At 32.3% G+C, this 12,329-nt stretch overlaps 1 protein-coding gene across 1 annotated transcript; it reads right to left on the bottom strand.

The window, feature by feature from the left end:
* Nucleotides 1-5,469: 5,469 nt before the first annotated feature.
* On the bottom strand, nucleotides 5,470-12,011 carry LOC133331901 (odorant receptor 24a). Its single transcript, XM_061540291.1, has 6 exons — nucleotides 11,491-12,011; nucleotides 7,027-7,214; nucleotides 5,977-6,171; nucleotides 5,796-5,890; nucleotides 5,582-5,734; nucleotides 5,470-5,520 (listed from the first exon to the last, which is right to left on the bottom strand). The coding sequence occupies exons 1-6, from the start codon at nucleotides 12,009-12,011 to the stop codon at nucleotides 5,470-5,472; spliced, it is 1,203 nt and encodes a 400-aa protein (XP_061396275.1).
* Nucleotides 12,012-12,329: the final 318 nt, after the last annotated feature.

The raw sequence follows: 12,329 nt of genomic DNA, 5'->3' as shown, positions 1-12,329 counted from the left end.
TATAGTTCGAATGTCCAAAAAATCCTTTGCTACATGTATTCTGCACTCCATCAGTGACTCTCATTTCAATTTTAACCCTTTGTGGCCCAATGTTGCCCACAGACAGCAAAATGTTTTAGAACTTATAATACGCATATGTAACGGCCTGATTGACAGTCAGTCAATCACTTGACTGACTGTTTTATTAGTATAGATAAACTGAAAAAGTCAATTTAAGACAAAAAAAAAAAAAAAAATCAAAAAAAAAATTATTAATTTTTTTTTAGATATTTCCTAGTACTTTTTTCAACAAATTATTTGAAAGTAGCATGGAATTTCGGGTTTCGTGCATATTATTGTCCTCTAATACTTAATTATAAAAACTAGTACCACAAATATATAATAAATTGGAATTAGTTACAAATTTTTACATTTTGTAAAAAAGTCAAATTCGCCGAATGTGCCTCTACCCGGGGTAGCTTCGGCATTTTTCAACTGCCGAATCTATCCCGAAAGTACCTTTTTTTTGTTTCTTTTTTATCAATCTTCTAATCTTATATTTTTATATAAATACACATTGTAATTAACAACTTTTTAATAATACCGCCATAAAAAAGTTTTATACACGAAATTCTTACGAAATGGGTTGGAAATATTACGAAAACATCTATAGAAATACAAAAAATCGTGCATCTAAATAAGTTTATTATCTAGAGATTCCAAACATTGCGACATTTATTTATTTTGATATTCGATACCTATATATCGAAGCTAGTGATGTACGGTGAGAGCCTCATATCGAAAACGCGATTGGCGAATGTGCCCCAGTCTCCCCTACAGCAAATTTTCTATTTTGATCAAATTTCGCACTTTTTCTTATTCTCTGAAAAAGAATGTTGTCAATGTATAAATTGTTCTTCATAAAATTTCATATATTAGTATGAGTATTTTTTTAGTTAGTGTTATAAGCAGTGAATGCTTTCCTTATCGGGGTAGTTTTTCTGCACACAAAACTTTATCTATTTTAGTAAAATTGTATTTATTATTTTAAAATTCATATTTTTGCATTAATAATTTACTGTACTTAAAATTAAACATTTCCAACAAATGTAGAGTATTTTTGCTTCCCGTCGAGCTTAGTTGAATATACCAAAACATTGGTTAAGAATTGTTTTACAAATAAAATGGATTTTAACAAATACATTTATGCTTACAATGTTTTAGCAAATACAAACTAGAGCACGAACATATGCCAAGCAACGTCGGTTTTTTTACAGCCGTGCAATACATTCCAATCCATTTGTGCACACAGACACACGTGTCATTGCTAAGGGCCACTGCTGGAGCTTTTTGCTCGTAAACCATCTTCAATGAGCGACATCAACATTTTATTCAACCGATGACCCACATTGCAAAACCCAAAGAAACCGCACTTTGCCCAGAACTGCTGAGCGAGAAGTGTTCAATGAAACTACAAACATCATTTATTCTAAAAATAACAAACAGGATACTGTAATGTGTGCACTTCCTAGCAAAAGAAATATATGTATATACATATCTGCGTAAGGATAAAACACAACAATATCATATTTGAAATAAGTAGGAGAGAGGAAAAAATCACACAACAATAGTCATTACTATGCCGGATGAATGTACGTACATACTCTGGTATGTAAACACATGAATATGTATGTGTAATATTACAAAGTAATACAACAAACTTGAATATCAATGTTTGTCATACTTACATATACACAAACATACATATTTATGAATATGCAGGCAGAATGACATATCAGTCGAACACGAATAACAAATCCTCTGCAAATACTCTCCACTACTAAACTAGACGAAGGAAAAACTATTAACGGCAAAGATGAGGATTACTCTTTAATACAAAATATGAATGTAATTATGGCAGATAGTGCATTTATGCAACTTTAGATTAATGACTCGGTGGCCAATTCAGGAGATTTCCAGTAAATCGTAGTTACTAGCATAACTAATTGCATGCAAGTAAAAAATCGGCAGGCATATTGTATGTTTGCAGATCTTATGATCGCAGGCGACTGCATTGCCAACAATTTGATTAAGTAGAGTACCAAATATGAACATGATAATTGTATTACATGACGTTATTAATATTCTAAACATTTCAAAATCACACAAATTATCCACATTGAAACATTGTTATGGAAATGTTTTTGTTATATCTTCTAATGTAATATTTCTAGAATGCAAAACAACAAATTATTTGCCACATTCCTAGGAAATGATTTAAAAGTCTTAGATTCACTACTTTCTACAAGAAGTCTACATTTACGCCACTGTTACGTTCGCTGTGCCACACACTCACACTCGAATAAAAGTTGATGAGCGGCAAAAAGAAGGTCATAAAATTGCAAAACAAAACAAGTCGTTATTGAAGATGATCTATGTATGTTTTCTCATACTTGTAGTGCCAACATGTGCGAAACGTTTTCAATGAGGCAGAAGACTCGCACAACACCAAATAGAGAAACAAAAGTGAAATCACTTGCAAAGTATTTCAAGGACTGGCACATAAACATCGAACACTACTTCAAAGAACCGAGATGGAAAAACATTCGGGATTCGGATTGTGTTTAAAGGAATTTGGAACGTTGTTTGATTTCACACGCCAAGATTTTTTTTAATCGGACACAGACAGAAGCATGAAGATATGTACGTGTAAATATTGTTTAAACAGTTTATACATATCAGTTTTACACATTGGAAATAAAGATTATTATGCTGTCGTTACACAAACTAAAAACATTTGGATATAACTTTTAACATTTTCTTTTTTATTTTTAAGTAAGCAAACTTAATCTCACTTGACATTAAATTAAAAAAAAAGTTTTTAATGAAATAGAAAATTTAAGTCTTTTTTTCGCTCTAAAACACATAAACATTTATAACTCTATTGAATGATAAATCAAGAATGCCCCTTTAAAATTTCAAGTGGAATCAATAACTCTGGAATATTAGCATCAAGTGACGGCAACAGCAAATTTTGTTAATTTTTGTTCGATATTAATAATTCTAGTTCCTTTTAATATACAGTATATCGATTCTCTAGGAAAATTCTTTTCGAAATACTGAATTCAATCGATAACACTGTGAACCAAAATCGTGGTCATAGTCTTGGGAAAAATCCTTTTGGAGTCACTTTAGTGAGTATATGAAAACAGCGGAAGGAAAATTTCGCCATAGGATAAAGTTCGGAGATATGCCGTGATAATTTTTTTGCACGTGAACCTATTATGCATAAAGAGATATGTTCATATACCTAGGCAGAATGTTTGTCCATTGCTGTGACAATGCACTGTCAATGTATCATCTTAGGATTACCATTTGTCTACTCGTTGCTATATGTGACCTTTCCATGACTCCCAAATATTTAAATTTATTTGATATGTTTATCACTTTTTTTGATTTTTGTCATTCTAGTGAAGAGACATATCTCCGTCATGTCTGGATATACTTATGACTTCTAGGCAACAGTGAATCCATCTATTCCTCAGCATGTGGCTGACCCAGGCTATGATTGTCTGGTCAACTTGAAATATCTCTAAGGATTTGATAAGTGTTTCAGCGTCGACATTATTAAAAGCCCCATTGATAACAATGAATACAGCTAAAGGATGCATTTTTTATTCGAATGTGCTTTCAATGTTGTGTACCACCTCATGCGGTTTCCACTGATTTTTCCTTTAACCCTCTGTGGCCCAATGTTGCCCACAGGCAACAAAATGTTTTAGAGCTTATATTTATTATACAGTTAGTAGATATGCATTCTTTGGATTCCCTATGTCAAGACCAGATTATGGACGACACATATCACGAGAAAAATCTAAAAAATTCAAATTTTTGGTAAAGTTATGAGCTTTTTAGTACAGAGAAGAGGGCAAAAATGTGTACAGTACTAATTTTTGCATACAGTTCAAATTATTTAAATCGCTTCGTATTCGAAATGTACGAATTCTGTCATCAGAATTATTTTTGATTCTTGTAAAACAGAATATTGAGAATAATTTAAAATTATTTTTTCGTCGATTTTGCATTTGGTTTTCTTGATATTGGCCTTTTATTTTTCAGAAAGAATGTACTGTATCTCCCGAATGCAAGTATGTAGCGATGTCAAATTTTGTCCATATCCTATCTAGGATAGTTGCATTAAATCTGGGAACAGAAAATTGTTCTATAATTACGGAAAAAAATCGGGGCTCAAAGGGTTAAGCTACATTTACACTATTGAAGGCATTTTGAAGTTTTATCAAAATTTTGAAAATGTATTTTTAAGTCCTATTTACACGTTTCAAAAATTTTATCAAAATATTCTTTCAATATATTTCAAAATTTTTGATCAAAATGTTTTGAAGCTAATTTACACTATTGGTAATTTTTTATATTGAAAATATTGACTTTGAACAGCTCTTTTGATTATTTTGAAAAATAGTTTAGTATTAATAACTATGAACGACGACATGATCATCAGCATTTGTTAATATTGGAGGAAGAAGAAGCTGATAACAATGGAAAAAAAGAAGAAACCAAAAGCAACATTGGTTTCGGCCTTTTCTTTTGAAAGGTAATGGTGTGCATGTTTCTTTTAGGGAGCGATTAAAACGGAATGATCCCGAACTATACAAAAACTTTACTCGACGATTTTGATTTTTTGCTTGAAATAGTCACCCCATTAATAGAAAAGACCAATACTAATATTAGGGAATCTATATGCCCCGGAGAACGCCTGACAGTAACATTGAAATTTTTAGCGACTGGGGACAGCTATGCAAGTCTGACGTTCTCTCACCATCTCATATTAATTTATTAATTATAATTTAATTCGTAAGTGATTAATTTTCATTGTCACTTGCCGCAACAAAAATGTGTAAATAAAAACATATGATATGTATTGATCAACAGAATGAACATGTTGTCAAAATATTTCTAGTCATCAATATTGCCAGATGCGATTTTGATGCCTATTTACACGGCATCAATAAAATCTTCAAAAGTTTTGTTCAATAAATTTAGATCAATAAACTTTGAAGAAATTTACCTGTGTACGCGAGTTTGAAGCATTTTGAAGAAACCTTCAATCGTGTAAATGAAGCTTTACGTGCGCGTGTTGTTTGTAATTTAGCGTATCATAATTTAGTGTTCAATTTGACATTTTTTTGGAATGCGGACACAAAAATGTTTACAATGAAACACTAACATTTTAAGGAATAATGTTTAAATTTAGTATTTTTAAATCGATTTTTGTTAATAATCCTTTGGCGGCTAATGTGGCATTGGTGAGGTTCATTATCTTATATAATTAAAACAAATATATTGGATGTGCAGGTCTACTTTATGTTTTTTTTAATAAATATAATTTTATGTGCAAATAATATAACAATGTATTAACCATTCTAATTCGATTCTAAGGTGCTAATAATGTTATCCAAACACTTTGGTGAATTATATAACTGATTTTGCCAGAGCAACCACTGATCCGGTAAATCTTAGAATCTGAAATTTCAAAACACAAATCAAACAACAATATTGCATTGAATGATAGATTCATACTTACTGCTGTCAATGCGGGTAGAGATGGCATAAAAAACGGTACCTTAACAACAAAGTGTCTTTGAGATCGAACAATAATGAGCAGAACCATTTTCTGAATTTTAACACTGTGGCCATACCAATTGCTTGTGTACGCTTTCACTGCCAATTCTTGGCTCTAGGGAAGTAGGAAATTAGTTGGTTGATTCGTCAAATATGAAATCCGCAAAATTACTTACACTTTCAATTACAGCCGTCCCGCCAAGACAGTATAGAAATATTTCCGATAAGACAGCGCAGGTGTACACAATGTAAACAATGGAACCGTAACCACCTGCAAACTATAGAGAAGACATTTTATGTATGTATGTATAGGCGTATATATGTGTCACATTATCGAAATGTGTTGCATTCGAATACTCACTAGAAGTAAGTCAATAACACTGGTTCCAATAATCACACTGGATGTAATAAAATGACAGAGAGTGATTTCCACCATAATCTTAGAAAGCTTTATTGTTAGGTCGGCGATTTCATTATGACGACTAATTATATTTGCTAAAGATGAACAAATCTGAGATTCCGATCGTCTGGGATGATTTTTAGTATCATGATCTGAAAATGTGTTAAATAATATTCTTAATAAAGAAGCAAAGTTTATGGAAAGGGAATATACAAGCAGTGATCTTAGATTTTATGAAATATAATAAAATATTATTTTATCAGCCATTCAATTGCTAGGGGAACCCGATATTGTTTTTTTTTTCTTTAATTTCATAAAAACTTAAAATCTTTATTGCAAAACGGAATATTTATTACCATGAAATTCTATATTTGACCTAAAATGTCCGATCTGATTATAGCCGTGTTTTTACCCCTTATAGCATTGTGGTACAGGTTACAATGTCATTGTGTATTTGTATGTACCGTCATGCCCATAGTTTCTAAATACCTATTGTATTGTATACTTAGAATCATTTTTTGTAAAATGATGCTGGAGTCATCAATATGCCCAAAATAGACTTGGCCTGTATATAATGCTATTTCAGAACATGCTAAAAGTGTTGTACTCAACAAAATCACGGTATGACAAATTACAGCCAGATCTGTTGGATAATCCATTTTTGTTCATTAAAGCACCTAAAATAGACGAAACTTTTACATTGGCGCTATGTCAAAACATGTACCTATACTCACAATTTTCTGCGAAACATAGAATTAAATTTAATATTTTCAGCAAAGATGTTTTTCAACAACAGAATGCTAAATTACTTTCCTTTCTGTTGTGAAAAATAACAAAAATGTCATGATAACGTTACGTTGTGTCTGTATCAAAACATGGACCTATACTAAAATTTTGTTCAAAAATGTGTTTCGACCTCCAAAAACTCGGAATTTCCATTTACAGCCACTTTGGTTTGAAAATGAATTCAAACCGTATGCTAAGACATGTCGTGTTCGAATACTTACCATCAGTTATCGTCAAAACATCCACCAAATCCTGCTGCAAGGCTTTTAGCAGAGTCGAAAAGTAGAAACAAAAGCCCAAAAACATACCATCTCCTGCGACAAATCCAAGAACAGTTATGTAGCCGTGCCAGTGAACCAAAAGAAATGTCAACGGATATAGAGGCATAGAGAGCAGGGAGTCAGGAAATCTATTAAAAATCAATGGAATAACATTATTTAGAGAGCAAGGCAAGACAAATCCCTAATCTCTTATATACATACATACATATGTATATAAAAATGAAATGATGTGCGTTGTCTGCTAAAAACTAGAGAACGGTTCATCGGATTTTAATAATTCCTGTTGTTTTGTATTCGCATTGTTAACCGGAAGGTTTAGCAATAAAAAAATTGCAAAATATTGGTTTTGCAAAATCCTTTTTTTGACAAAACTAGCAGGCAAGAAACGAAAATATTGAATTAAAATACAACAGGCTAAGAACAGAGCTATTTCGCGAAGTAGACTAGAATCTAACGAAAATCGCGAAAAATTTGCAAAAAATTATGAAGCATATTAGCATTCCCACGCATCTAGTATCACGCTATTTTATTAGGAGATAGTTTGGGCGAAAATTGGTAGCGTATCAATCAATGCACATATATTAGGTAGTCGCATCGGCGAATTACTACAACAAAGCAACTTTTTTGAGAACATAATATGTCAAAATTTGTAAACAAGGCAAATAAAATTCAATTCGCCTTGACATTTCAAAATTTAGGCAAATTTGATTCAACCAATCAGAACAAAATGTTTTAATACCCTACACATCTATGTTAAAACTATGTGTTGCCTCAAGAGTTTGTAGCTGCACTACTCGTAGACTCAAATTTTTGTATATCGTTTAACATATGTCCGTCTGTCCATTATAATTTGATTGAAAAAATTATCTTCTGAAAACACAACATCAACACTATTTTGAATTAACGATTCAGTATGTGTCGGCATCTTTCAATAATTTCCCTTGATGAATTCTGGAAATATTGTATGTATATACGGTTCTGGCATAAGTCTACTTCTATTGGTTTTGGTAGTGTCCGGTTTATGTTTAGAGACCACAATTATGACCCAAACCCAGGAAATTACGGAGATGGGGATCTGGCCTACGAATTAATATAACTGTTTTCACAATAATCGTTCAATATTTAGGGCGTCAAATAGATTTTATTTGAAAAATCGCTAACTTTGAATTGTATGTTCTGAAAGATATAGATTAAAGACTGCAATTGTATTAATGTATGTACACAGAGGTGGTATTTACACTCCAATATCGGGCCGATCGCTATAAGGCCGCATAAAGCTCAAAGATGTTACAAATGGTGATGAATCAAAATCCTTAGTTCATATACCATATATATAGTTCATGTTCATAGTTCATGTTCATGTGGAGATGTTCCATATAGTGTCAATTTTCAAATGTTTACTCCCTCCATCATAAAGTGGAGTGTATATTCCATTTGTCACAGCCCTTTCGTTCAGCCTCATTTCTTGTAGCTTGGGCATGTTACTGGACAAACTACAAGAAATGAGTCGTACATCTACAAACTCTTGAGGCAATCCATACTGTTAACATAGATGTGTAGAGTATACAAACATTTTGTTCTGATTGGTTGAATCATTTCTTGTAAATTAAAACACCTTTCACGAAATTCTTTCCAGTTTTGGTGTAGCCCTCATATAAAACTTCTGTTCATTTTTAGATATTTTGGTTACAAAAATTAATTAATTTTTTAAGGCGAATTAAAAATTATAACAATTTGTTTTGACATTCAATGTTACAATCGACTGGGTCGATGCGACTACCTAATACATCTACCTTGGTATCAATCTTTTAAGCCTTCATTTGTCAATTATTGTAAATTTTCAAAAAAAAAATATTTTTTTTCAATTCGATTGACATTGTATTGAAAATATTTTATGTGAGAATACGGAAAAAATGAAATGTCATTGAATGTACACGCGATCATTGTACGTACGCGTTTTCTATAGAATTCAAGTAAATTTTCGGACAAATTCATGTTGTCGCTTTAATTACCTGAAGTGTTGCTATGTCATGGGAAATATGAATCACAAAGAAAACTAATATAAGAAGTCATTTTGAATTACCTTACATAACTTTTCATTGCAAAATTCGGCTATTAAACTCGAATGAGATCAACTAACTATAAAACAGAAATAAAAATGCATAATAGGCGTAATATCTAATGTGAAGAATATACCGGTGCCATTAACGATCCTCCAAATGTTTTTTTTCGTTCTAAAATTTCCGTACAATAAAATCACACATCTGTTAGACATCAAGAGAATATTACATGATACTGGTTTAATGAAATGTTTTCTCAAATTTGTTTATAAGTCTTTCTGATAACGGTAGCCTAATATTAAATATGTTTTTATTGGATGACCTCAGTATATCGGTATTTGACATGTTGGCGTGTTTGTAATTTAATTGTCACATCATCATGAGCCTCTATGTCATAATAAATGTTTTGTACGTAGGTTTTGGTATATCATTCACATTTGATATTATGCCTATGCATTGGGTATTCTGCGTTCAGGTTGCATCATCTCTTGATTAGAATAAAATTCTGTCTGCATATGTTTTGCCAATATATACATATTTTACATGTCAATTACGATAACTTTTGGTAAGGAGGTTTGTTACCCAAATGACAACTCAATGTATCAAATTACATCATATTGGATTAAAACGTGCCTAAACTCCCAAACACAAATGGGAGTACTGTTATATGGGGGATATCTTAAAAATTGAACCAATATAATATAATAAATCCATATAAATGTAGGTAAGAAGATTTGCTACCATATGAGAATTCAAAATATTAAATTATAGCCGAATTAGCCAAACACCCCAAATTACGAAATAATAGGGACTACCGTTATATGTGGTATACAATAAAATGTGGGTCGATGTCGCTCTTTTTGGTATGGAGATTTGCTACACAATGCAAACTCAAAGTACCAAAATACAGAAGATTCTGTTAAAAAACGTGACCTACAACCCAAAATGCCGAATATTGGGGTACCGTTATATGTGAGGTTACGCTGAAACTTGGGTCAATATTAATATTTTTTAGTAAGAAGGAACCTCCCAATTCCTTACCAAACAATCAATCAAATCTCTTTTTTAAATATTATTCTCATCGATAATATATACATATACAGTATTGCAAAGGGAATGACAAATTTAAAATACACTTCGCCATACGGTATAGGTAAGGTAAGGTGTAGACAGCTTACTTAGCATTGGTCTACCGTCATGTGGAAGTCGTATAACATATTATGAAAGAATTTAATTTAATCCGAATCCTAAAGCACCAAAAATTATTCCCTAAGAATATTGCTAAGGCAAGACAACGTTTGCCGGGTCCGCTAGTATTTTAATAAACATTTTGTACGGATTAGCCGAAATTTTTTAATATATAAGTTCAAGGATGCTACTACAGTTTCGAATTACCACAAAAATGTACACAAGAAGTTGATCTGGGCAGACATGCTTGTCTGTCTACATCAGAGATGGTCCGTCAGAAACAGTGACGTAAAAGAAATACATACGTTAGAAACTCCGGAAACCCACCCAAAACCATTAGGTTTTTGACAAAAAAACCTTTTTCCATTAATCAGTTTGTGAATTACGTATGTTTTACTCAAATCCATATCAAATTTCAAAATGTTCTTCTCAAAAAAGTTTAGATTTGTATTCAGTTCTAGTAAGTAATAGTCATATATATGTAAAAATAATATATATTCTTGAAAATAACTGTAAATTGTGGTAATATTGGAATAAATAACTATTACTACATTTATTACGTTTTATATGACGTTTTCGACAGTCGAAAACATAAAAATTCGTCACACGGACCAACTCTGGTCTGCAATAAATTTATTTCATTTAATCAATTCATCCATGGTTATTGTTATTTATAAGACACAGATATGGAACAACTGATGTTGAAACTTTAGTACAAATGAATGGCATACAATTTTTACAATAGTTTTTACTGATATAAACGGAGTGTCGTTCTGGATAAAGACCCCCTCACTGGTTATTTTCAACATTAAGTGAGAATTTGGTCCCATTTTTATAAATTACTGTCCTATATAAACTTCAAAATATTAAAAACGTCTGATCTATTTTTAGCACTTTCTTCACAATCGGTCGTAATGAAATAACCTGGATTTCGTACCAAATATGCAGGAATTTCCATGCCAAAAAACTATAAAGACTTCGTAAAGTTCGGGTTATAATGGACCTCTTAACTGTGGAGATATAACAAAACCCTTGAGGTCACACAAACTTACAGCATGACTTCACATCATAACTAAATAAAAAGAAAACGTTATAATGATCTAAAAATGATCCCCTTTCTTGCTATTATTCGAAACATTTACAATATCACACTTACATCATTTTAAATGGTGTTTCGTAGACAATATCTTTTCCATTCATGTACAATAGGATATTGGTCAGTATCGGACGTATGCTGTACGATGTGCTGCAGCAGAATCCAAAAAATAACACCAAAGCGTTTAGTCGTGTTGTAATTGTAAAATACCAACGTTTCATTTTCTGTTTCCTCTGAGTGTTTTGGGCATCCGTTAAACGCCTGACTTCTTCGATGAGTTGTTTGTACTCTTCACGATACCACCAAATGAAAAAAATCTTAATGAAGGACATGATGCTCGAAGCGACCGGGCACAAAGCATCCAAGGCCATGACAATGTCAATGGACAAATAGTGTATGCCATAGAATAGTTCGGCATAACAGCCATAGGCAAGAATGGAAATGTTGAAAAAAGCCCACGATTTTACCCAAAAGTTCCAATCGGTTTCCGGATAGAAGCCGAGGATACGTAGGGTGAAGCGGGGAATCAGGAAATACTGTTTATTCAAAGGATAAGTGTACTTGAGGAAATCCAGCGCCATCACTTAACGTTACTGATATTCGATGCAGTCACCGAATGGAAGCAATGTTCCACAAATCAATCCTTTTTATGTGCTGATACGTTCGTTGAAGCCTCAGCGATGGTGCAGCGGTGCGTATACTCAACAGCAAATAGTCAGTCGTTAATGAATATTTAAAAAGAGCCCATCCTCCAAAGTGTTTTCGTTTAGTTTTTGGAAATTTAACAAATTCTAATTTGATAGGTAAGTCCTAGACATACAATTTTAAATAATGTAAAAGTCATTAGACCACCACCACCGCCACCACCGTGAACCACATCATAGTAATTATTAAAATTA

This window comes from Musca vetustissima, unplaced genomic scaffold (genome assembly GCF_032173495.1).
Source record: "Musca vetustissima isolate MV318-11 ecotype Yass unplaced genomic scaffold, APGP_CSIRO_Mvet_v1 utg10935, whole genome shotgun sequence".
Lineage (NCBI taxonomy): Eukaryota > Metazoa > Arthropoda > Insecta > Diptera > Muscidae > Musca > Musca vetustissima.
Note: the sequence above shows the minus strand (reverse complement) of the source record. Positions and strands in the feature narration are given on the sequence as shown.

Coding starts and splice junctions, on each gene's coding strand:
- LOC133331901 (XM_061540291.1), bottom strand. CDS start 12,011: ATGGCGCTGGATTTCCTCAAGTACACTTATCCTTTGAATAAACAGTAT. Junction 7,215..11,490: donor GAAACACCATTTAAAATGAT/GTAAGTGTGATA, acceptor GATTTTTAATAG/ATTTCCTGACTCCCTGCTCT. Junction 6,172..7,026: donor TGTTTTGACGATAACTGATG/GTAAGTATTCGA, acceptor ACACATTTTCAG/ATCATGATACTAAAAATCAT.